The following is a 27,391-nucleotide window of genomic DNA, read 5'->3' as shown; positions in this document are numbered from 1 at the left end:
CAGAACTTGTGTTGATCTTCCCAAAGTCTGGTGCCATTCTCAGAAAGCACTAAATAAAGTTACATTCTTACATAGCAAGGACACAAGAGGAGTGCAGTGATATATAACAAAGAGAAAAGTAATTAACTCAAAAGTCTAGTGTTGCTAACATCAAAACTGCTATGTATCTTTTTCCATATCCTGTTTACATTGATTAACATCCTCCCAGGTGCCTAAAAGGTAAAGAATATGGAGGCCTGGCAGCAGTCGTTAAGTCAACAGTGAAAACCCGTCACCAATATGATTTTTAACTCTTTAGAAAAGGGTCTGTATCTTTAAGATGCCTTTAAGCTTTGTGCCTCTCGCGGTTGGGGGGCTGTAAGCAATTCACAAGCTGTAAGAGGTCGGGGGAACCTGTTAGGCAAGCTAGAGAGTTATCAGAGGGGGTTTAACTGAAACATCCCTTTCAAATGCAGAAGACTAAAGCCCTGAGTTGACTTTTTTCCAGAGGATATCAGAAGAGTGGAAGAGCAGGCAGATTCTTATTTTTGGCGGGGTGGATGCTCAGGAAATTCCAGGGGGAAAACCTGAGGTCTGATTAGCCTTGCCATCAGAGCTCTGCCGCATGACCTTGTCACGGGTAGAATTCCTCACGCTGGCTCCCGGCAGTCCTCCTAATTTCATTGTGCGATTTCTTAATCTCCACACTGCATCCACCACAGGTTCTTTGCTTGTGTTTCCCTTGGACTGGAATATTTGTGATAACATCGTGCCCACCTGCATTTCTGCACAGATAACTTATTTATTGGTTAGCTTCCACTTTAGTCTTATTTTAGGGAAGCCTTTGTGGACCTTCAGAGTAAGCTAGGTTGCTTTGCTCTAGGCTCTCATAAAATATATTTCCTTCATTCCAATAATATACTTCATTTTATAGTTACTTATCAGGATGATTGTCTTCCCACTGTACTATCACATCTACCCCTTACCTAGTTCAAAGTAATGCATAATAAATATTTGTTAAATGAATGAATAAGCATTCTGTGCTACAATAGTAAGGCTTCAGAATATGGCTGTGACTATCATCTCTCGCATATGTTGAATTTTCCCACCCGCTGGTTTTTCTCTAACCTATTCATAAATCTGTTAAAACTCTATTCTTTGTTCAGAAGGGAGCCGTACTAAGTATAACGGGTTCTTGACCCCAAATAAGCATTTTTTTAACCTGAAATTGTTCTCTACATTTTGTATGCACAGGTATGCTTTTCTCAAAGAGATTATCTAGTTTTCTGCAGTGTCATAGAAGGTGTATTGTGAAAGAACCACTGCTCTAGAAGATTCAGAGTGAGCATCCAAATGAGCCTGTAAACGTCACAGTTTTCTGTGTTTCTTATATGAATTTTCCCTTGAAATCAGAAATTACTGGAGAGGCCATTGCTCCTTAGAATGCAGTCAGCATAATTACATAGTAATGGTTGGCTCATCAGGTTGATATCTGCTTGAAAATCATGCCTGTGAGACGCAATATAATCTGTTAATTATATTTTATTAGCCTTTTTTATCCACCGTCTTTTTTTCTTTGCTCTAATTTGCCTAATCACAGTATCCAGGCCTTTTACTCTTTAGCTGTTTCATTGCCAAAAAGCTGTTGACATATCCGGTAATGCACTGAGGAAGAGAGATTTTCCAGTTTTAATTAGTATTGTTACTCTGTCACTAATATTGAGAAGATTAATGGATGCAGGATTGTTTCTCAGGAAGTAGACACTGGTTTACTTCACTGACAATTCACTGAATTACTCTGCTTATCAGAGTGAGGAAACTGAGCAGGAGACATTCCTAAGATTTGCTAAATGATGGAGGGTAAAACTTAGTATAGCAGCAAGGGAAGTATTGTACTTTGTTCTGAATGTTGTTCTTAAGATTCTCTAACTTCATAGACTTTGGGGGCATCATCAGTATATTGAAAGACTTAGTTCCATTACTCCCATTTTGTCTGCATGGCATGGTAACCCACTCCAGTATTGCCTGAAGAATCCCATGGACAGAGGAGCCTGGTGGGTTACAGTCCATAGGGTTGCAAAGAGTTTGGACACAATTGAAGTGACTTAACATGCAAACATCACGTAGGAACTTGAGGAGTCTTTCCTTGTCTCATTAGACATTCCTACTAGGTGCAGATCATTTTTCACCTTCTCCTAGTTGTCTTTGTTGCTGTGACAGGGTAGGAGAGAATATATCATGGATTAAGAAGTTTTGGGGCTTCTTCCTTCTAGCCAGATGCCCACAATTAAGGACACTGTTGTACCTACCACTATGTTCTCTGCGTAATGGAGAAAGGAACCTTATACAAAAGTAACTGGTGTATATTTGGCACTCAGTAACTATTTGTTTAATGAATATCCAGAGAAGGAGTTATTAATATAAGATATTGGGGCTCCAGTATAGATAAATTGCCAGTGCAATATAATCCTAACCCTGGGGGTGGGTGTTTTATAGGTCATCATTATAATCTGCTGCACCCAGTTGGGAAATATTGGTGATTTTTCCTTCCTTTTCTAATAATTTTTGTCTGCCGCTAAAGGCTTTTGCAGTTAGAAGTATATGAATAGTTTTGTAAATTGTTCAGTTTTGTACCCATACTTAGAAGATATGCCAAGTTAAGATGGAAGTGAAAAACCACCACAATATTGTAAAGTAATTAGCTTCCAGTTAAATTAATTAACTTTTTAAAAAGATGAAAGTTGCTCAGTTGTGTCCAACTCTTTGCAGCCCGATGGACTGTAGTCCATGGAATTCTCAGGCCAGAATACTGGAGTGGGTAGCCTTTCCCTTCTCCAGTGGATCATCCCAACCTGGGAATCAAACTGGGGTCTCCTGCATTGCAGGTAGATTCTTTACCAACTGAACTATGAGAGAAGGCCAAGATAAGATAGATACAGTGTAAAAATTATTAGAATTTGGAGAAAGACCCAATATACTTTTCCCCACGAGTTTATACTTGTAGTTCATGTTTTTGTTATAAACTTTTCTGGATATTAATTGGCAGGACAAAAATGACTCAGTATTATGAGATTTAATGCTAATTTATTAGCTTTGAAATGAGTGCATCATAGAACTGTTTCTCTTGAACAGTTGCTACCTAAATTAAGAACAGTAAGTATAAAGTAAGTGATGGTATTATATGATAGCTTTGGTAGAGTTTATTTGTTGTCTCCTTCCACCATACTAATTGGTAGCACTATTTTAGTAGCTTCTTAATTGGTTCTCCCTCTTTACTTCTGTTCTCACTTAGTACATTGTCTGTACAGAGTTAGTGGTCTTTAAAAATTTTTTTAAAGCAATTGTCTTAAAACTTAAATTCATTCCTTCTAACATGACTGTGTCGTCTTGTTGTCGCTTCTCCTTAATCTCTCCTTTTGTATTTTTATCTGTTCTCTGCTCACTGTTCTCCACACTCATCTTTTATTACCTTGAATGTAGCAAATTTTTTTCCAGTTCAGGGTCATTTAAAAAATGCTGATCCCTCTGCCTGTTCTTCTTCTCACTCTTCTTGAGTACCGGAGATCTGAAGGCTGGGAAGCAACCAGTTCTAGTACCTCCTCAGAAAGGGCTTTCCTGACAACCACCGGCTCTTGTTTTCTCTCACGGCCTTTCTCATTTCTAATTATAACTTAGTTATTTGATTATTATCCTTCATTTCTGTCCCCCTTCATTAAATAAGTTCAGGAGCCATGCAGACCTGGTACTTAGTATGTATAGCACATTGAAGGTGCTTAGTAAATATTCATTGAATGAACAAATAATAGAAATTCTCAATTTCACTTAAAATATTCCTTAAATTTGTTGAAAAGTTGGTTTGCAGCTACAGTAAACAGTGATGTTCATATCAGATTGTAGTTGGAGTATAAACTGCTCTCATTAGTGAGTTGTGGTTACAAACAGTTCTTCCTTCACGTCTTCTTCCTCACCCTCCATAATCTCCCTAGCTGCTTCTCTCCTGTATTTGCATCCCCATCAGATTCAGTTTCCAACTTTGTTACTGTTGCAATCTACAGTCTCTGACTTAAAATTTTTTAACTTTATGATGGTTTAAAAGCAATTTAGTAGAAGCCATACTTTTAATTTTGACCTTTTCTCAGGCTAGCCATATGTCTTAATTCTAGGCAGCAGCAGTGAGCCGTAGGTCCCAGTCAGCTACACAGTTACAAGGGTAAACACCCAGTACAACCATTGTGTTTTTTCACTTTCAGTGAGGTATTCAGTGCATTTTATGAAGTATTCTACGCTCTGTTATAGGCTTTTTGTAGGCTAATGTAAGTGTTCTGAACACGTTTAAAGTAGGCAAAGCTAAGCTGTGACGTGTCATAGCTTAGGGATATTAAATGTGTTTTCAATCCTAAAATATTTTCAGCTTAACAGTGGGTTTATCAGGACATAACTACATCATAAATCAAAGAACTGCATTCCACTGTCATTTCTGATCTACATTTTTAAGCTGATCTACATTCTTCTGGATCTGCATTTTGAAAGATATGCTTAGTTAAAGCATTGTTTTGGATTTTGGGGGTTTTTTTAAACTGGGAGTTTACAGCTGTCAAGCAGCTTAAATAAGTCACACTTTTTTGTGTGCTTTGAATTGCTACTGGAAAAGCAGGTGTTTACTGGCAGGTAATTTTTCCCTTTTCCCAGGTTACAGAATAGGTCTTTCCCATTGTGCAGAGGAATTCAGTGGGATCACAACATAGAACTAGTATTTATTGAGCAACTTCTGTGTGTTAAATGCTAAGAATTTGCAGGTACAAAATACTTACAAATTCTATGGAACTGGGTTAAATGAATTTAAAGTTTTGAGGAAGGAACTGATGTCTCAGAAGAGTATACAAAAGTGAGCTGAACTGGCCTTACTATTGTTTAAACTTATACTAGGCTTGCTGCTTGGAAGAAAAGCTATGACCAACCTAGACAGCACATTAAAAAGCAGAGACATTACTTTGTCAACAAAGGTCCGTCTAGTCAAGGCTATGGTTTTTCCAGTAGTCATGTATGGATGTGAGAGTTGGACTATAAAGAAAGCTGAGCGCCGAAGAATTAATGTTTTTGAACTGTGGTGTTGAAGAAGACTTTTGAGAGTCCCTTGGACTGCAAGGAGATCCAGCCAGACCATCCTAAAGGAGATCAGTCCTCAGGGTTCATTGGAAGGACTGATCTCATTGAAGCTGAAACTCCAATGCTTTGGCTACCTGAGGCAAAGAACTGACTGATTGGAAAAGACCCTGATGCTGGGAAAGATTGAAGATGGGAGGAGAAGGGGACGACAGGATGAGGTGGTTGGATGGCATCACCTACTTAATGGACGTGAGTTTGAGTAAACTCCGGGAGTTGGTGATGGACAGGGAGGCCTAGCATGCTGTAGTCCATGGGGTCGCAAAGAGTCGGACACGACTGAGTGACTGAACTGAGCTAAACTGAGTCATCCTGAACAAAACAGCGTGATGTTAGTGAAAGAAAAGACAACTAGTACTGATTAGTTCTTATATGTAATATTTCAATTCAGTAGTTAAAGATTTTTATTAAGTGGTACATTAATCACTAGCTTGTTGGCTACTTGAATTTGCTCTTCCGTAAACTGCTTGTTAATATTTTCTAACCCATATATAAAAGCTCTTTATGTACTTTGGATAGTGACTCTTCTTTAATATCTGTTACAATTATTTTCTTTATTTTTTTTTAATTGTATTTATTTATATATTTATTTTCAGCTGTGCTGGGTGTTTGTTCCTGTGCAGACTTTTCTCTAGTTGCAGAGAGCAGAGGCTACTCTAGCCGTGATATGCATGCTTCTCATTGCAGTGGCTTCTCTTGTTACAGAGCGCAGGCTTCAGTAATTGCATCACATGGGCTCAGTAGTTGTGGTGCATGGACTTAGTTGCTCCTTGGCACGTGGGATCTTTCTAGATCAGGGATTGAACCTGTGTCTCCTGCATTGGCAAACAGATTCTTTACCACTGAGTCACCAGTGAAGCCCCTACAAATATTTTTCCCACTATACTATTTATCTTGAATTTGTTTTTTTTTTAATGTCTGAATTTTATTTATCTTTTTTAAATTAATATATCTAACATTTCCTTGATAAATACTGAACTCTCATTTGAAAAAAATAAATAAATTGGTAAAAGATTTACTCCAACAATAAGTTATAGAGTCTCTTAGTTTTTGTTTCAAAATTGTACCTTCTCTTTTACCTTTAAATCTTTAATTCCCCTAGAATTTTTGTGTATATATTTTATATCATACGGCACAAAAGTTTTAGCACCATCAGCATGGGCTAGATTAGGAATAAGCATATAAAGTTCCTGGAATTATTAAGTACTTTATAAGTAAATGTTAGTCTAAGGTGGTTGTGATAGTTGTTACATGTATAGAATGGTGTTTCTAAAATAGTGATCGGGATGTTAACAATCAGCCAGGATGCCTGTGCAGGTTCCTTGAAACCATCTCAGACCTCTCAGACTAGAATTTCTTAGATGCAGCCAGTGAGTGATCCTATACTTAAAACAGTTTCTCAGGTGATTATTAGACATACTAGTGTTCAGGAAACACTGTATTAGATGTAAATTTATGGAAGCAACAAGAAGATGGTAACCTGTCAGCATTTTTTAATGAGTAAGATTATCTGAAAGCCATTAGATCTTGTTTCACGATGTACAACAAAGTTAATTAGAATTGGGTTTTAACAAAGGTTACTAGAACACAATAGAATTGTATATTTGGCCAGACTTCTGAAAGAAAGATACCTTTTAAACTTAGGTAAGAAGAACCCACAAAGTTAGCAGATGTCATTGATTTCATGTTAAGTCTCTTCTCTCACACAAACAGGGGCAAAGAAGATACACAGAGGTTAATATGGTTAATAAAAGTACTTTGTAAGTATTGCTAGAAAAGCCCCTTAAAACTTACCTAACAAATGGATGAAGGGCTTGATAAAACATTTCACAAAAGAGAAGTGATATATATATATAACAATTACTGCAGCAGACTTAAAGCTAATATTTATTAAGTACTTATTAGCTCCAGGCCCAGGTCATTTATATGTTTCTTTCTTGAACTACCCAACTCTTTTCCCTATCTTACAGCTTAAGAAACAGCCATAGAGAAGTTAAATAATAGTAAAGAAGTGATACCAAGCAGAATGGCTATCATCAAAAATAAATGCTGAGGACTTCCCTGGTGGCACAGAGGTTAAGACTCTGGGCTTCCACAGCAGGGAGCATGGGTTCCAACCCTAGTTGAAGAACTAAGAGCCCGCATGCTGTGTGACATGGCCAAATAAATAAGTAGAAATATAATAAATAAATACTGGGGAAGGGAACCCTCCTACACTGTTGGTGGGACTTAGAGAGTGTCATACTGAGAGAATTCAGTCAGGTAAAGAAGGAGAAATATTGTATGACATCCCTCATATGTGGAATCTAAAAAGAAATGATACAATGGAACTTAACTTAGAAAATAGAAAGAGACTCATAGACTTAGAGAATAATTCATGGCTGCCAGAGGGAAGAGGGGAAGGGGTAGTTAGGAAGTTTAGAATGGACATGTACACTGCTGTATTTAAAATTGATAACTAGCAAGGACCTACTGTATAGCACATGAAACGTTGCTCAATATGTGGTAGACTGATGGGAGGAGTTTAGAGGAGAGTGGATATGTGTATGTGTATGGCTGAGTCCCTTCGCTCTTTACCTGAAACTATCACAACATTGTTAATTACCTATACCCCAATATAAAATAAACAGTTAAAAGAAGTGATAGAGCCAAGATTTGAACATTTGACTCCAGTGGCGTAACACTAAAGCTGAGTATATGAATGTGTCTGTATATTTAGATTAAATTGTTTGCATTTATGTATTAGTTTCCTAGGGCTCCTTTTCCCCTGTATTCTCTCTTGTGTGTCTAAATGTTTCTCCTTAAAGGACATCAGTCATTGGATATAGGACCTATCTAATCCAAGATGACATCATCTTAACTTGATTACGTCTGTAAAGACTATGTTTCCAATAAGGTCACATTTTTAGTTTCTGTGTGGGCGTGAGTTTTAGGACAACTAGACCCTCACAGTTCAAACCCGCCTTTTTCAAGGCTCAACTATATAAATTATTTTTTTAGTTGTGACCTTGATTAATTGATCATTGCAGAACACTTAGTTAATATCTAGTGCTGCTTTCCCGAAAGATTAAGCTGTAAGGTGGGGGAATCCTGTTTTTCTCAACCTGGTTAGTGATTCATTCTATAGAAGTTTTTCAGTTATTTTATCTTTATGTATGTACTTTTATGTACTTAAGTTCTCACCTGTCTATTAAATTGAAGGTTGTAATAGACATGAATTGTGTTGGTATTACTTAGAAGCTTTGCCAATTTATGTAACTAATGATTGTGTCATTTTCAGCTAGTTTGAGGGTGTTCTATTCTGAAATTTCTTACTGGTATTTTAAATTCCAATATTGAAGATAAACTGAGTCCTTAACAGAGTACTCATCCAGTGCATGTGTATTTTCACCTGAAGTCACGGTGTGGCACTGTGGGTCTTTGGCTGAATATTTGCAAAGCTGTTTTCTGTTGCTGTCAGTCTCTTTTTTTGTGGCATATGATGCTCTCAAAAGTATATGAAAATAGTCATAGATTTTTTTTTTTAGTGTGCATGATCAGTTATTACTTTTTTCAGTGATTGTGCTAGATTGCTTTTTTATGTTAAATGAGTGTTTTTACTAGCATGACTAAATTTATTTCCTTGATTACCCCATCATATTTAGGTAAAAATCAGAGAACTTCTTGAAGGTTATGAAATTATAGCTTAAGGAAACCAATGAACATAATGACACTATAGATGAGAACAGGCATATCTGTTAAAATTTTAGGTTTTTTTGGATAGTATTCTGTTAAAGCTGCAGTTCCATTCAAAACGGGCTTCCCTTGTGGCTCAGCTGGTAAAGAATCCGCCTGCAGTGCAGGAGACATGGGTTCAATCCCTGGGTTGGGAAGATCCCCTGGAGAAGGGAATAGCTACCCACTCCAGTATTATTGCCTAGAGAATTTCATGAACTGTATAGTCCATGGGGTCGCAAGGAGTCTGACACCACTGAATGACTTTCCCTTCCACTCAAAATGTAAAATGGTGTCTTCCAAATTCAAGGTAGCTGTTCATTCCGTTATTATTTATCCTATTTATAACAGAATCTATTCAAAAGAAAACAGTTTATGATTTGTATGTGTTTAGTGCTCCTAGTGTTTAAAATCTCCAGATTTTCTTCTGTCACTTTTGAAAAAGCAAGCTTAGCTTACCATACTTTCTTTAGTGATTTACCTGTCAAGCCAGGATATACTAGTGATGCTTGCATTTTAACAAGACAGTCTTATTAAGAGGCTTAAGGAATAAACACCAGCCTATCAAAGAGTGTTCATAGCCCCAAAAGGCTTAGAATCCCCCCAGGACTCCTAAGATCCCAGTTTAATATTTCAGTGCTTTTGCATGAAATGACTTTACAGCTTTGCAGAGCTATTTTAGGAAGTAATAGCTCTCTGTGTGTGTGTGTGTGTGTAATCTACCTTTTTAAAAATTTTATGGTCTTTATGGAATTTGTTACAATACTGCTTCTGTTTTGACTTTCTGGCCGCGAGGCATGTGGAATCTTAGCTCCCTGACCAGGAATGGAACCTGCACCCCTTGCATTGGAAGGTGAAGTCCTAACCACTGGACCAGTGGACCACCAGGAAAGTCCCAGAAATGATAGCCTTATAACATTAATATGAATACAAACAATAAACATTAATTGATTCATAAAAATGGATTGTAAAGTTTTCATTCTTGAGAACAGTAGAGGACTGAGTAGATAGATAAATCAAATGAGTGTGATGAACTTGAAAATAATGGAGGATCTTTGCTTTGAACTAAAAGATCACATATCATCGGAGGGTCGTTAGGAATATTACCTATGTAAACGAGAGGAGGCTATTTTTATTATTTCGAAGTCGGGATGGTGGGGGAATTATGGGCAATTCTGTGGAAGAGCTGGTTTTTAATATTTTCTGCCCTTGAAATAACCATGGAAAAGGTACTTTTAGAGTGGATAATATAGTGTGCATTCTAATTGTTGAATTCTCATGGGGTTAGTTAGTGATTAAATGCCAGGAAAGCATGAAGTAGGGGGATTTGACATCTTTTTTCTTTCCAGACGTGCTATAGTTCCAGCCAGTTGGGAATGTCAGATTTTGAAGTTAAGTATTTTAGAAATGGAAGTTCAGGAGTAGACAAACTGTGTTAACAGAAGCTGCAGAAGGACTGTTTCAAGATGCTTGCTGGAAGTAATGTAATCATGAAATAAAGATGTAGGACAATAGAGCATTTAATTTAGCAGGTAATAGTTTACATACATTTATTCATATAGTAAACATTTATGATTTACCTACCTCGTTGCTGGGTTTCCCTGGTGGCTCAGAGGGTAACAAATCTGCCTGCAATGCAGGAGACCTGGGTTTTGATCCCTGGAGTGGGAAAATGCCCTAGAGGAGGGCAGTATTCTTGCCTGGAGAATCCCATGGACAGAAGAGCCTGGAGAGCTACAGTCCACGGTATCGCAAAGAGTCGGACACGACTAAAATGACTTAGCACGCATGCACCTTGTGGCCAGATTTTTCTGATAGACCACTTAGGCTGTAATTGTGTGAGAGTAAGAATCATGACCGATGTGTTTTTAACCATTAGTTCAGTTCATAACGGTATAATACTAGTACACATTCTGCATAATTGTAGAGTAAGTAAATCGATGATGATAGAAGGTTCCTGTTTAGTAGTAACGATGAACACATAATATTTTGAAAAGTGTAATATGAAAAGCATACTATATATTATAATTTGTAATATATAAATTATAAATTTAGCTCTTAATTGTGGGAATCAGATTCTTGGAGTTCTGTTGATGTTTTGGATGCTGTGTAATATTTTATGTGGAACAGTATTTTTTTTTAAATGAGCCAATAGAACAAAAGTCAAATCTATTTTTATTTGGAAAAATCATATTAGAATACATGTTTAAAAACAGTTATTGTGAAGGAAATAAGTGTATATTAACTTTCCAGTCATGTTATTCACTTAAAAGAACACTTTCTTAGCTTTCTACCAATTCCCCCAAAATTGTAAAGAAATTGTTCCTGATTTTCCTGTTAAATAGCAAAGTAAAATTCTAAAGAGTACTTATTTTGGATTTCTGATATTCTACCGTATGTAGGAAACTTCCCCTAGTTATTTTAAGATCTATAAAAATTTATCAGATTTTTGGTGGGCATCTGTTTATATAACCGTGTTTTTCTCCTTAACTATTTAGTAGCTCAGAGAGTCTCACCACTCTCTTAAGTCACCCTTCTTTCTGGACTAAGCCACGCTTGTCTTGCATGTTATCCTTTTAATTCTCAACTTGCTTTGATTAGCAATATTGTGACTGTATTCAAAAGTAATATTGGACTGTTGTTTCCTTTTGTGTGCTATCTTTAACAGTTTGGTAATTCTCTATTTCCTCAATTGACAGGTCGTGGTTCAATTCCAGAATTTTTTCATATTATGAAAAGAAAGTTCACCAACAAAGAATGGGAAACAATCAGAAGCTTTAAGGATGAATGGACTCAGCTGGATATGTTTTATAGGAATTGGGTATAATTTCTTTCTAGTTTTGAGAGTAAGCCCTGTGTTGTTAAAAGCAGGAGCAAAAGTCCATTGATAACCCTATATTTTGTACAGTGTTTGAAGTACATAAGTCACTACTTGGGAACTTCATGATTTTTTTGTATATGTTATTATATTATAATGACATTTAAGAAAATTTTAACATGTTTAATATTCAATTAGAAGATCCTTACTCTTAAAACTAAAATAAGTCATTTTATTTATCATTATTAGTAAAGTTTAATGGTTTCTGTCTTAAAGAATCTCATACATAATAGAACTTAATTTAAAAACACATAATATTTATTATGTACCAAAAGACATTACTGTAAGCCTTTCATAAGTTAGTTGTCATAACCCCATGAGGAAGGTGCTATTATTATTGCATGTTACACATGGGGTAATGGAGGCACTGGGAGCCCAATGGTTTGTCTTCAACTTTCACAGCTGGCTGGCTTCTGTGCTAGTATAAAGGTGAAAATAAGTAGCTTATAGTTGTAGTGTGGTAGAGAATTAAAAATCCATATGTTTTTTGAGGGTTGAAGATTTTATGAACAATTTTATCTACTAAAGCTCTAAGAGAAAATGTCTGTCTGTATCTTAGGCACTGAAAGAAAGCTTCATAAAAGCAATAGGTGTTGGATTAGGATTTGAATTGCAGCGGCTTGAATTCGATATATCCCCATTAAACCTGGATATAGGCCAAGTTTATAAAGAAACACGTTTATTTTTGGATGGAGAAGAAGAAAAAGAATGGGCATTTGAGGTAAGAAATTTATCAGAATGGCTATAAGCTCAGCTTGGGGAGGCTAGTCATTGAAACTTGACACATTCGAAATCCAGTCTGGGTGCTCTGAAGGTGAAGTCAGAGATACTGGGAGCACATGTAACGTTTACCGGGAGCACATGTAACGTTTAAGCTGATGCATGAGAGATAAGTCATAGTACATAAAGTAAAAGAGAAGGGGCAAGGAGCCCCTGTAATAGAACCGCTAAAGGCTGCCATTCTTTCACTGTGCTGAGGTGAGGGGGCTGGAGAGAGATGCTGATTCAGGCTGATAAGATCATGTAGGGCATTATGAGTCGGTTAATATTTTGGCATCTTACTTACCTGGTTTCTGTCACCAGCAGTTCTTGGCTGCTAATGAGAGAAATCTTAAACTCATTTTAGCCAAAAAGACATTATGATAGGTTATTAGAGTGATTCCTAAAACCAAATTGCAGAATTGGCTAGAATTAGAGACTGGAAAACTCAGAACTCTTTATCTTTTCTCTTTTGCCTTCCTGGCTTCAGTTTTCTCCCACCCACATTTCTCATTCTATACACCAGCTTTCTTAACCTTATCTAGTTAAGAATCCTTATGTGGCAAGAAGTATGACTGTTTACCACTCTTATGTGTAACAATTTACAGTTTAAAAACCCACAGAGATTGGTGAACTCATTGGTTCAATGCATAAAAGCTCCAGAAAAGAGATTCCATGGCTTAGGTTGGATGTTAGTTGCCTTTCTCTTGACCAGACATAGCCAAGGAAGTGTGTTACAACTGGTATCAAGTGTCCATAGCCCAACCAAATGGTCTGTACTATAATGTGGTGGTTCTTGCAGTCATCACCTGAATTGTGCGAGAACGTCAGTATCCAGAATAAAGAATTCATGATGAGGGACTTCCCCGGTGGTCCAGTGGTTGAGAATCCGCTTTCCAATGCAGGGGATACACGTTCAATCCCTGGTCGGGGAACTAAGAGCACACATACTGCAGGACAGCTGAGACTTCGAGCCACAGCTACTGAACCCATGCGCTCTAGAGCCTGCTTGCCACAACACAAGGTCCCACGTGCCGCGACCTGACACAGCCAAAAATAAAATAATTAATGCATTAAAAATAAAGAATTCATGATGAGTAGGTAAAATAGGAGATGTTCATTCATTTTCTCAAGGGAATTTTAATAAGTTGTAAATAGATGTAAGATCAGAATCATATTTTAAGACCATGTTCTCTGTATGATGGTATCTGGAGGTTAAGGAAGTGAGGTGTCAAAGAAGTTATCAATTCTGTGACTTACAGGACTGTCTGTTGAGATACTGAATATTAGAAAACAAGTGGGATTTAAGTGTGAGATACCATAGAAACATCTAAGTGAAGGCATTGAGCAGGCGAATAGAAAGACTGGGCTAAAGGAAAAAAGGTAATCATTAACATGTGAGTGGTAGCTGAAACCATGGGATTTACAGTTGCAGCAGTGAGAGTACCTAAATTAGAATTTAGAAAGACCTAGTCCAGTCCTGAGAATGCTGCTTAAAGGTGGGGTGAAGAGGAGACCGAGGAAGAATAACCAAAATGTAAATTAAAGAAAGTAGAGGTTTCCCTGGTGGTCCACTGGTTGAGAATTCACCTTGCAGTGCAGGCGACACAGGTTCGATCTCTGGCCAGAGATCTAAGATCCCACGAGCTGTGGAACAGCTAAGCCTGAGTGCTGCTTGAGCTCTGGAGTTGGCGCCTCAGCAGAAGAACCCGCACAACACAAGGAAGATCTCATATGCTGCAATGAAGATCCTGTGCAGCCCAATAAATATATATAAATATTTTTAATGACAGAAGGTAGGTTTAGGTGATTCCAAAGGCAGAAAGTTAGCAAAATTGTTATCATACCAAGTAAGATAGGGATTCTATCAGTTAAAGAGTAAATTATATTTAGCATACTATTTTTTAATACAATTAAAAATTTTTTTCTCATTATGAAAGGGGCAGATGTCAGCCATTTCATTCATGGAGACTCCCTTATTCTTAATGGTGCCAGATGGAACAGACCTAGTAGCAGGGTGAGGAGGAAAGAATCAGTGATTGGGCCAGCTGTGCTTCAACTTTTTAGGTGACAAAGATGTCTGAGTTCCTGTGGGCCTATGAAATGCTATAGAAAAAGGGCCTGAAGTATCTTGAAAAGATACCTAAGAGGATTTCCAAAAGAAAGAAGCAGTGGGCATTCTACTGTGTATTAATTGCTGAGGGTAGGAAATACAAGAAGTCAGCTTTTAAATGCACTGCTAGGCCCGTGCAGTGGTATAGGGCAGAGGAACAGATAGTGTTTCTCTGAAAATCCCTCATATGCCCACTAACCTAGCTTTTGGATACTTGATGTGACCTAGGGTTCTAAAAAGTAGATTGCAACAGTGTTGATCATTACTTTGCCTGTTCTCCATCGCTTTCCTCTCTGCCACCTGCCTGAAGGAAACCAGAGGAAGAGGAAGGTGAGGCCAGGAAGAAAGTATCTTAAGAATTGAAATAGAATTTTTTTTTTTAAGCTGAAAGTGACTGAGGAGCTATCAGGTTTGCCTCAGAGCTTGTCCAGGAACTGGGAATGGAGATCTAGGAGGGCACATTTGGAAACATCTATGGAAGAAAAATTCTTTATTGAATTGAATGTACTTGAGCGTTTTGTCTGTTCAGTGTACCAGTTAGGAAAATATACAAATAATATGTTAGATACATATATTTAAGTGTGGACTATATTATACTGTAAACAGGCCTGGGAAGAGAGAGTGACCTTAACAGAATGAGTCTGGTGGTATGGACAGCCAGAAGCCAGGGTTTGAGGGGAGAATGATGAGCCTGGAGTCAGGGGAGGCATGCCTAGAGTCAAGGAACACAGATGGGAATTCCTGTTGGGGCATCTCTGAGTACCCACACGAGATAAAGAGCCAGCCTTTAGGAGTGCAGCGGAGGGATGGCTGTGATCACAGTGGACACCTGCGGTGTAAGTGGTCTTCACTGGCCTTTCCTCCCCATCTGCCCTCATTTCATCCACTGAATTCACCCACACTGGATACTTGATATGACCCAGTGTTCTAAAAGCTGCATTACAACAAGTGTTATCATTACTTTGCCTGGTGAGGCATAGTGAACGAGTGAGCACCCAGAGTCGGGAAGAGAGATGTATCTCATGGAGTTTCCCAGGGTGCGCTAGTGGTCAGGAACCTGCCAGCCAATGCAGGTAGACTGAAGAGACATGAATTTGATCCCTCTGTCAGAAGGATCCCCTGGAGGAGCGCATGGCAACCCACTGCAGTATTCTTTCCTGGAGAACCCTATGGACACAGGAGCCTGGCAGGCTGCAGTCCGTAGGGTAGCACAGAGTCAGACACGACCCAGGCAACTTAGTAGGCACACGTGTATCTCACACCTAGAAAAATAATACTCAGAAGTATGAATTCTTATGCCAAGAGGAATCTTGTGTTTTCATAGGCTCTCAGTTTTCATAACCAGTTTCTATTTGGAAAGTTAAATTTACCATCATAGTTTAAAATGATGAGATTAGATTAATTCTTTGCTTTACTTTTGAAAGGAGGCATTTTAAGTGTAGAAAGAATATTTATGACAGATTTTGTTCAGCACTTTACCATTGGGAACGCATTATAAAACTTGAATGTTTTAAGTTAAACTTTGTATTTTATCTTATAAACAAACTAAAATTATACTAAGAAAATGACTGACACACAATTTAACTGAAGCAGATTAACCTTTGTAGTCTAATGCTAAACTACCTCTTGAATAAACAGAATATTGTTTCTTTGGGTTTGTTGGCGTTTCTAAGGAAATTTTTGCTATTCATAATTCTATGGATAAAAACCTAAGCTGAGAAAAAAATTTTAAATTTAGAAAGTCTTAAAATTAAGTCTGAAGTTCAGTAGTGTTGAATGTATTGCCTTAACTTTCGCTAGCTACCTTGCTAGTTTCATTTCCTTTTTCAACTAATATTATAGACATACTAGGCAGAAGGGATTTAGGGTAAAGTTAATTGCATAGAACTTTTATTCTGGTAAGACATCAAATATTAATGTTTGATAAACGAATCATTGTCAAATAACTTCTTTAGTTTTGCGGTGTTAAATTTCATATTTATGTGATGTTGATGAAGGGTGAGTAGATACAGTGAATCTTTATTTTGAAGTCAATCTCATTAAATTTTGGCTCATTATGAAGTAAATAGACAAATTGAGTAGGGTACCTTGGAATTTTAGAGGACAGACTGAATGAAAATGGTCTGCTGCCCATGGTGAACACTGATATTCCACCTTAGATACAGATACAAAACTGCTGATCTAAGTAGTTTTCCAAAAGTGACTATAGCCAAAACACCTCTGTGTTACAGTGTTTGTATTATCAATATATTCAGTGTAAAGAATGGGAGGACCATGTTCAAAAAGAATAGTTCTGTTTATAATATTAATAACAAACTGTAGCCTATTAAATCTTTCTCATACTTAGTTATTTTTTCTCTTGAAATATTTTCCTAAGTTTATCTCTTTTGAATTTCTTTTATTTGTTTTTTACAAATTTGGATATCTTAAGGTACGAAGATACACAGAGGAGGATAAAGGATGAAAAGTCTCTAACATTATTTTTGATTGTAGTTTCCTATTTCAACTGATTTCTTATGGAGTGCTGCCTTAGTAAAGTGGCTTCTCAGTGAAATTTTGTTTAGTTTTTAATAGTTCATACTATTCTCTGGTAACTGCCTCAGTGTCTATCTTAAAGCCCCCTCTCCATTTGTCTCACACATAGGGGAAAACAGGAAATCGCATATTTTAAGTTGTACCTAAGAGTTTCCACATGATTTTCCTTAAGCTGTAATATGTAGTTAACTTAATGCTTATAAACCAATGTTGCAGACTGTTTTTTTTTTTTAATCACTTTCAGTTCAGTTCAGTTCAGTCGCTCAGTCGTGTCCGACTCTTTGCGACCCCATGAATCGCAGCACACCAGGCCTCCCTGTCCATCACCATCTCCTGGAGTTCACTCAGACTCATGTCCATCAAGTCAGTGATGCCATCCAGCCATCTCATCCTCAGTCATCCCCTTCTCCTCCTGCCCCCAATCCCTCCCAGCATCAGAGTCTTTTCCAATAAGTCAACTCTTCGCATGAGGTGGCCAAAGTACTGGAGTTTTAGCTTTAGCATCATTTCTTCCAAAGAACACCTAGGACTGATCTCCTTCAGAATGGACTGGTTGGATCTCCTTGCAGTCCAAGGGACTCTCAAGAGTCTTCTCCAACACCACAGTTCAAAAGCATCAATTCTTCAGTGCTCAGCCTTCTTCACAGTCCAGCTCTCACATCCATACATGACCACAGGGAAAACCATAGCCTTGACTAGACGGACCTTAGTCGGCAAAGCAATGTGTCTGCTTTTGAATATACTATCTAGGTTGGTCATAACTTTTCTTCCAAGGAGTAAGCATCTTTTAATTTCATGGCTGCAGTCACCATCTGCAGTGATTTTGGAGCCCAAAAAAATAAAGTCTGACACTGTTTCTACTGTTTCCTCATCTATTTCCCATGAAGTGATGGGACCAGATGCCATGATCTTCGTTTTCTGAATGTTGAGCTTTAAGCCAACTTTTTCGCTCTCCTCTTTCACTTTCATCAAGAGGCTTTTTAGCTTCTCTTCACTTTCTGCCATAAGGGTGGTGTCATCTGCATATTAATCACTTTAAGCATGTACAAAACTAACACCACCAGTGAGGGCAGATGACTCTCTAGACATGCCTCTAGGTATGATGCTTTATCTATATCGTATTCCTATTAAGAATCTATAATCTAAATAATCATTAAGAGCCATCAGACAAAAAATAAGCAGTGTTTATTAATAAAAAAGTGGGGGGTGGAGCTTGCATCTTAAAATATTAGTGTCATAAAAGACAAAACATTTAGCAAGGCATGGCAACTGAATGCAATACTTGACCACAAACTGGTTCCTATACTGAAGGTGGGGAAATGGTGTAAAGGACATTATTGTATTCACATAATCTGAAATACAGAGAGTAGATTTAAGTATTATTTCAGTGTTAAATTTATTGAAGTTATTAACTACCATGGGTATGTGAGAGTGTCCCTATTAGAAGATACATTGCAATATTTCAGTGTAAAGGGCCAAAATGTATGTGACTTTACCTTAAACTATTCAGGGGAAGTGAGAGTGTGTGTGTGTGTGTGTGTGTGTATGGTGGGTGGTTGTGAGATTTAGATGAAAATAGAACTGTATCTAAGTTTCTGTATTTAGTATTCTCTGTTTGCTGCTGCCGCTAAGTTGCTTCAGTCATGTCCGACTCTGTGCGACCCCATAGACGGAAGCCAACCAGGCTCCCCTGTCCCTGGGATTCTCCAGGCAAGAACACTGGAGTGGGTTGACATTTCCTGCTCCAATGCATGAAAGTGAAAAGTGAAAGTGGAGTCTCTCAGTCGTGTCCCACTCTTAGCGACCCCATGGACTGCAGCCTACCAGGCTCCTCCGTCCATGGGATTTTCCCGGCAAGAGTACTAGAGTTGGTTGCCATTGCCTTCTCCGATTCTCTATTTACTTATGTTTTATTTTTCAGGAAAGCAAAATAGATGAGCACCATTTTGTTGCAGTAGCTCTTAGGAAACCCAATGGATCTAGACATCAGAATGTAAGACTTCTCTGTTTGCTTTTTTTTGTTTTTCTAAAAAGCACGTGTTAAAGTTGAATTTGTTAGTGATGGAAATAATCGTTTGTTTTATATCAGGTAGAGGTTTTAGCTTTTTGTTTTTTTTAATGATAGACTTTAGAAGTGTTCATTATCTAATCCTTAAGATCATTTGGGATTTCACAGAAATGTTTTTAAAATATGTTACCAGCTACTTCACATTCAAATACACTTAAGTATTACAAAGAAAAAAATTTTTCAGTATTGTTCCAATATTCGTATTTTCAGTAGAAATTCAAGTAATTACTATCTTGGTCATCTTAACAATGGTTTATTTCCTGGTGAACTGGGGCTGTCTTGAATATAAGAAAAGCTATGACCAACCTAGAAAGCATATTAAAAAGCAGAGACGTTACTTTGCCAACAAAGGTCTGTCTTGTCAAAGCTATGGTTTTTCCAGTAGTCATGTATAGATGTGATAGTTGGACCATAAAGAAAGCTGAGTGCCAAATAATTGATGTTTTTGAACTGTGGTGTTGGAGAAGACTTTGGAGAGTCCCCTGGACTGCAAGGAGATCCAAGCAGTCCATCCTAAAGGAAATTGGTCCTGAATATTCATTGGAAGGACTGATGGCTGAAGTTGAAACTCCAATACTTGGGCCATCTGATGCAAAGAACTGATTCATTGGAAAAGACCCTGATGCTGGAGGAGATTGAAGGCGGGAGGAGAAGGGGACGAGAGAGTATAAGATGGTTGGATGGCATCACCAACTCAATGGACATGAGTTTGAGTAAACTCTGGGAGTTGGTGATGGACAGGGAGGCATGGTATACTGTAGTCCATGGAGTTGCAAAGAGTCAGACACGACTGAGCAACTGAACTGAACTGATGAATATAATGGTACTAAGTTGAGGGGTAGTGAACAATGAGATTATCTGTCAAATTGATCTCCTTCCTCTTTTTATAGTTCTCTCCTAAATTATTCCCCAAATATCAAACGTGTGAGAGACCTTATGTTATATTCTAGCATAACATCAATTCTTGCAATTAAAATCTGTTTTTACTTTCTTTTCCTATTAATTGGTAAGTTGGGAAATTTTTTATGAGAAACCTTAGGGCCTTGACTCTAGTCTACGTACAGTTGTGATTCTGTAGAAGTATTTATTTAAGGAATACTGATAATGTTACAATAATTGAAATTAAATGCATATGATTATTTTAGGGAATCTGTATAAGGGAATGTAGTGTGATCAGTATATTTTCATTACTTCTAGGATGAAAGCTCAATACAGATCATGCCTTTGATAGATTAAAAAAGTAAAATTCTTCATAAATTATTTTATTTTAAAAGGGAAAACATGTTAAAATTGACTCCTTTTATCTGAAGATATTCTGAAACAGGTTAGCTGTCCTTGTATGCTGAAGTCTCAGCATTGCCCTTTCTGCAGATACCTTATGATTCCATAGAGCTTTATATTTTTTGTAACATTTGCACATAGCAGTACCATATTTCCTTGAAGAGAGTCTGTTTGGGCAGCAGTATCATAGTGAGAAGAGGGCAAGGGTTCCAGGTCCAGATCTACCATTTAAGCTGTGTTGTACGCTTGTATACATTGACTGATCTTACTGAGCCTCAGTTTCCCCATCTATAGAATTGAGGTAACAGAACCGTATCAACATAATAATGAAAATTAAATCATATGAAACACATTGACCCTGTAAAAGCACTGCAGAAGACCCAAGTACTGTCTTTACTAGAATGTATAGAATGTTAAAGACAGTCCACACTGGGCTAAGTTTTTGAACAAGGGCTATATCACAAAGTAGAAGATATAATTTCGATTTAGTGTTGAATGAATCACTTACTAATGAAGTGCTGCATCTCTAAGTAGTTACGGGAATTTTATTAGATGCACCCTCTAGAGTATTTCTCAGAAGTTTACCTGGTGGTCTCTCCCTGTCAGAATAACCCACATGTTTGTTAAAGTTATCTATCTGGGGATCCTCTTCTATTGAATCAGAATTGTTGGACGTATGGCTCAATAAATCTACATTTTAAACAAATACCACAGGCAGTTTTATCTACAAAAATTTAAGAATCAGATTATTTCATATTATTTATGTTGACAGCACTAATACAAGAAATAGAAACAATTATCTAAAATCCCACTGTGTTATTTAATGTTATTGAAGTGTAATTTAATATTACTGAATTGTGATTACTGATTTATTTTCCTAATTATAAAATTGACCATAAGATTAATACACATTATAATTTTGAGGTAATCTAAGGGTTTTTTTCCCCCCCTTTTAGGTTACATCTCAAGATGATTCTAAAGCAACCCAGAGGCAGTTTACTATTCTCACCTTTAATGATTTAATATCATCTGCAGTTCCTATGACCCCTGAAGATCCTTCATTTTGGGACTGTTTTTGCTTTACAGAAGAGATTTCAATAAGAAATGGTACAAAGTCATGATACGATTTTCTGAGTAACAAAGGGAAGTGAAAACTGTAGTCTTCTGTATTCACTAAAAAAATAAATGCCTGAGAGTATCAAATTTTATTTCACAAAACATTTTTAAAAAGAAGAAACAACTTTTCCTATTAAAAAGGCAGACTCTCAGATCAAGATAGACGACTAGAATACATGTTTACCTCTTCTTCCTCCCCAAAATTACATTGGATTTGCTAAAAAAAAATAGAATCCTAAAGTGATAAAACGGAATACACAAAATAGAGAATGTTCAAATTCATGTTTTTCAGAGAGAACTATTTTAGAGGTACCTATCCTTAAAACATGGAGTATCTTCCCAGATCTTTTTCTTGGCAAATGATACCCTATTAATATACTTACTCTTTTTTTTTAATAGAAAATACTGTATTTAATTTTTGTCTTGACTCTACATCTGAGGTCCATAAATATACTGGTGTAGCATAACTTTTAGTGCTGCTTAAGTATTCTGTTTTCCAGCTACTATCAAGATGCAATTGACCAGAGGTAATACAGTTCAACTGTAATTGACTTAGTAACCAAGGACATTTATTGTGTCACAGAACAAACAATTTAAAGTTGCCCATTAGGGCCTTTTTTTCTTTTACCTCCATCTTAGCTTATTTGTTCTGCTTTAGCCTGGTCTCCCTCAAGCATCTGAAAGGCAGAAAAGGCTGTTTTGCCTCTCACATCTCAGTTTTGTTAGTGAGGAAGGTTTTTCCCTCTTAAAAGCCCCCAGAAAATTTCCACAAAGTTTCTGATGACCCTGATCAGGTCACTGAGAAAGCTGAACTTGACACTCTTGGCTTCTGTGGAAAGAAAACTCTTAGTAAGGAAGAAGCCTAAGGCAGAGTCTGGGGGAGTGATACCTAGGGGAGGCCCACTGCCTGCCGTGAGGAAGGTGTGCCACAGCTGACTGATTCTGTCCTCTCTGCTAGGCATTTTGAATGTCTGCAGTTTTTACTGTAAGCAGTGGTTTATTGAATATCCTTTGTAGCCACATTTTGAAGTACAGGTTTAATTATGTCCAAAAGAATTAAATATATTTAGAGCCTCAATAAGTATTGCCAAATTTTTCTCCAAAAAGGCTGCATAATTATTTCCAGTTAGTGTTAGATGTTTGACCATTCTCTCACCACCCCCACCCTCCATCAGCCTACAGACTTGGCCATCTGTAGGTCATCATAGATAGGATCTTTAAAAAAAAAAAAAATCTTTGCCAATATAGGTTAAAAATGGTACCTTATATTTTAAAACTGTGTTTCTTTCATTACAAACAAGGTTACTATGGCAGTGTTATTATTGGCTGTTTGTTTTCTTTTTGTATGAACTGCCTGTTCATTATCTTAACCTGTTTTTATTTTGGTAAATAAGACTTAAAGTACAAACATAATATGCAAGATGCAAGACCATCATATTGATGACAGAATCTATTCTATGGTTGTAGTGCATGTCTTGGGGAGTTTGAAGTCCTACATTAATAATTGTTAAATGTCAGAAGTGAAATAGTTTCATTGTTTCTATTACTAAAGTGAAAAGTTGTGTTTAAATTGTATAAAATTAGGTATTTTGCTTAAGTACAACAAAAATTCTGAACATTTTATTTTTTATCTCGTTAAGCATGCACAGATATTCCAAGCATAGTAAATAACTTGTTTTAAAAGGATCAAGTAGCATTTGTAGCAGAGGAAGCATTGTTATCCGTAGCATGAGTGTAATGGTGATATGAAAACGCTGCCGTCTGTCTTGTCATTATAACATTTCTGAACTTTTATGTATCAGGCACCATGCTGCGTTTCCGGGGGTGGGGCGGGGGGTCAGTGGGTGGAGATCTGTTGTCTTAAGGTTTCACATAGTCAGAATCAAATAAATACATATAGTTTAGATTCAGGTAGGTCTATAAAAATCTTTTTTTCTAATAAAAATTACCATTTCCTTGACCACCTCCTATTTCCTGTCCCCGGAGTGAGCTGTTTCACTGATTTTGTTTTTGTTATTTATTACCGTATCTCTAAATAGCATGCTTATCTTGCTTTACCTGTTTCCAGTTTGAGGCGTTTCTTTAATTTCTAATATAAAACTTTGTTCTACTGCTTCCCAGCCATTACACTTTCCCGTCCTGCTCCCCTTTTCCCAGTGTGTGTACTTCAGTGCTTTCATTATTGACTGTGATTAAGAATGTGTGCACGATTGAGATTATGTAACACTGTACAGCTAAGTGATATGTTACTCTTACCCTGTACTGCCTTTTTATTTCCTTGACTTAATAATTAACTTTGTTTGTGTAGGTTTCTGTGTGCTTATTGCTAATTAAACCCAAAACTCTACTTTCAGACATACCAGTTGTTTATCACTTTCATCCATCTTGAAGAAGTTGCTCCTGAAGCAATAATCTGTGTTGTCCATTCCGAGCTTTTTGCCTTCTGTGGCTAGTGCACAGCTGTCATCCTGGGATCTCTTCACCATCGTCCTAGGAATTACTTCTGTCTCCCTTATGTTGGCAGCTCACCAGGTGGCTCAGTGGTAGAGAATCCACCTGCCGGTGCAGGAGATGCAGTTCAGTCTCTGAGTCAGGAAGGTGCCCTGGAGGAGGAAATGGCAACCCACTGTAGTGTTATTGCCAGGATAATCCTGTGGACAGAGGGGCATAGAGGCCATAGTCCAAGAGTCAGGCAAAACTAGCACACACCCCTATATTGGGTTCCCTGATGGCCCATTTTCTGTGTCTCATGTTCTAAGATTTACTGCTTCATTTGTGTGGATCATTACCAAGTAACTTCTTGAGAACAAAGGAAGTATAGAGATAACATTTTTTCACAGAGTGGTATAGGAGATCTAATTTCTTCTTACAGATTATGCCATTCAGTTCCCCCACCAAAGCACCCTGTATTTGGTGTCACCAGTTTTTGAGTCTGGAGCTGGGCTGGACCACAGCACTGTTTCACATCCATATTTTGCTGAGTCCAGAAGCATTCTTTGCATTGTACCATACTGCCCAGTATTTATAGCTTCATTGGTTTCTGTTAATATTTTCCTACCTAGGAACTCTGATGGATTGACTTTTTAAAATGAATCTGTGTGTGTATGTGTGCAAATAAACATATTCACATATCCTGTGCTCTTCAAACTCAGGAATTGAATATATTTGGATATATTTTCAATTAAAATATTTGTCATCGTTACTACTAAGTATCTGAAACTCAGAAACTAGATTTGGGTAACTAGCCCCTCGCTGACTGAAGTATTGCCATCTGAGCTTACAGCTCAAGAGATTTATATGTGTGTATGTTTCTGTATATGTTTTTATGTGTGTATACACATAAATATATGTATACCTAAATATATTCATCTTTGATCAAAAATATGCCTAAGGATAATTCCATCTAGTACTTGCACTTCACAGGTAGCACTAGCAGTAAAGAACCTGCCTGCCCATTGGGGGAGACATGAGATGCAGGTTCAATCCCTGAGTTGGGAAGATCCCCTGGAGAGGGGCATGGCAACCTACTGCTTTTGCCTGGAGAATCCCATGGGCAGTGGAGCCTGGCAGGTTACAGTCCATTCGGTCACAAAGGGTTGGACATGACTGAAGCAACTTAGCAGTAGCAGCAGTTCTTGATCAAATTATAGGAAAAATATGCCACCAGAGTTTGTGAGTTTGAGGTTGGCAAAAGTCTTTGCACATAAAATAATATCATTTGTCTGTCTGAGAGCATCTATGTTAGAATACCTATCTTCCATTTTGCTTCACATGTATCAAGCAATCCTCATAACTGCAGGGTAAGTCCTAGTATCCCCTTTTTACTGATGGGTAAAATAAGGTACTGAGATGTTAAGCAGTTTACTAATAAAGTAGATGGAATTATATAGTGGACTCCACATTTGAACCAGGTAGCCTAGTCCCAGGGTCTGAATTGAACTGTACTGAAATTCAGTGATAATGCTGTAAAGAATGAAAGTGATCCTGGGGGCAAGGATGATAGAGCCTGGGAGCCTTAATTTGTAGCTTTTGCTGATTTCATTAAATAATGCCAGGTCACCAACACCTAGGTTTATCACTGTCTTGCCATATTTGCCTCAAACTTTCTATCCCAAAGATAGTGCCTAAGAGCTCCCATCCCTGAAACCAAGCAGGACTATGTGGGGCTCCTGGGCATGGAAGCCTTTCCATGTTTCTCATTTCTTGTTTATACAGTATAGACTTCAGCCTCCGTGACCTCTGAGTTCCAAAGGACAGGTTCAAACAGTTGGTAATCAAGGAATGGAGGGAATGCAGAGACAGGAGGAATAATTAAACAGTAATGTGCAGGGTCATGATTCTGCCTCAAGTGATAGACATGACGAGCTCTTCCACAGAACTAAAACCCCCAACAAGTGGGAGATGTTTACTACTTGCTCATTCTTTATTCCAGAGAAGGTCATAGTTTGAGAACCACAGAAGCTCATCAGAAGACCACCTGAGGCCAGATTAAAACAATGCAGGCCATAAACATAACTGATCCTCTTCTCAGCAATCCTACCCTTGAACCATTGCTATAAAACTCTTCACCAAATCCTCCCTGACTTGGGGCGCACAGTTTTGAGGCTTTACCCAGCAAGGCAATAAAGCTCTTCTTTTCTACTTCACCCAAAACTTTGTCTTCTAGATTCAATTTGGCACTGATGCACAGAGGCTGAGTTTTGATATCACCCCCAGTCCTATTCCTTTTTCTCTCTCCAGAGAGAACTTGTATCACTTGTAGTTTTATGGACTTAACTACTTGTATATGCATCCATAGTCTATGTATAATGTTATATACTTCCAGCCTATCTTTTCCTATTAGAATTGAAACATCAGGATTGGATGTCTTCAAAGTGGCAACAGTATGAGAATAATCAGCTCACTCAATTGAATTATACCTACCCTTGAGGCATCCCAGATGGTGCTAGTGGTAAAGAACCTGCCAATACAGGAAACAAGCAATGAGGATTCAATTCCTGGGTCAGGAAGATCCCTGGAGGAGGGCATGGCAACCCACTCCAGTATTCTTGCCTGGAGAATTCCATGGACAGAAGAGCCTGGGGGCTACAGTTCATAGAGTCACAGAGTCAGACACGACTGAAGTGACTTAGGATGCACGTACATCCATACATACCTTAAAGGTAGGTGGTCACCATTAGGAGTTACAATAGGACACCTGGAGGCATTCATTTTTTATCTAAATTTTCGAAAAGAATATGATAGAAGCAATACAGATAATAAGTAGAACATAAACTTGCCCAACTTTTAAAAAGGACAGCAGAAGAGCTTTCTTGCCTAGGAATATGCAGTCACAGTTCCTTCAGGATCATTGTTCAATGTAAAACTTAAATAGGAGCCAACATTAGGACAAAAAGTGAAATTTGTTGAATACTTAATCAGAAGTAGAGCCTAATGCTTGGCATAATGGCTACCTTTGCAAGTCACCTTCAAGAAAGCACCTGTGTGCTAGATATAAAGCCACTCTTCTACCAGCCTGGAGCTTAAGTAGTAGGTTAGTGGAAGCCCAGAGTTTTGGTGATCCCATCATCTCATGGCAAATAGATGGGTAAACAATGGGAAAAGTGTCAGACTTTATTTTCTTGGGCTCCAAAATCACTGCAGATGGTGACTTTAGCCATGAAATTAAAAGCCGCTTTGCTCCTTGGAAGAAAACCTCTGACCAACCTAGGCAGCGTATTGAAAAGCAGAGACATTACTTGGCCAACAAAGGTCCATCTAGTCAAAGCTATGGTTTCTCCAGTAG

The 27,391-nt window shown here is 37.7% G+C and overlaps 1 protein-coding gene across 1 annotated transcript in view; it reads left to right on the top strand.

The window, feature by feature from the left end:
• AASDHPPT (aminoadipate-semialdehyde dehydrogenase-phosphopantetheinyl transferase) overlaps positions 1 to 24,988 on the top strand; it is a 29,138-nt gene extending 4,150 nt beyond the window's left edge. Inside the window, exons 3-6 of the mRNA XM_069554785.1 lie at positions 11,556 to 11,677; positions 12,294 to 12,455; positions 19,063 to 19,134; positions 21,447 to 24,988. Of these exons, the coding sequence (XP_069410886.1) occupies positions 11,556 to 11,677; positions 12,294 to 12,455; positions 19,063 to 19,134; positions 21,447 to 21,611 (521 nt within the window). The 3' untranslated portion in view covers positions 21,612 to 24,988. The remainder of the gene's footprint in view (positions 1 to 11,555; positions 11,678 to 12,293; positions 12,456 to 19,062; positions 19,135 to 21,446) is intronic.
• Positions 24,989 to 27,391: the final 2,403 nt, after the last annotated feature.

The sequence above is a fragment of the Ovis canadensis genome, chromosome 15, assembly GCF_042477335.2.
Source record: "Ovis canadensis isolate MfBH-ARS-UI-01 breed Bighorn chromosome 15, ARS-UI_OviCan_v2, whole genome shotgun sequence".
In the NCBI taxonomy this organism is placed as follows: Eukaryota; Metazoa; Chordata; class Mammalia; order Artiodactyla; family Bovidae; genus Ovis; species Ovis canadensis.
The sequence above is the reverse complement of the archived record's forward strand: the minus strand, read 5'-3'. Positions and strand labels throughout refer to the sequence as shown.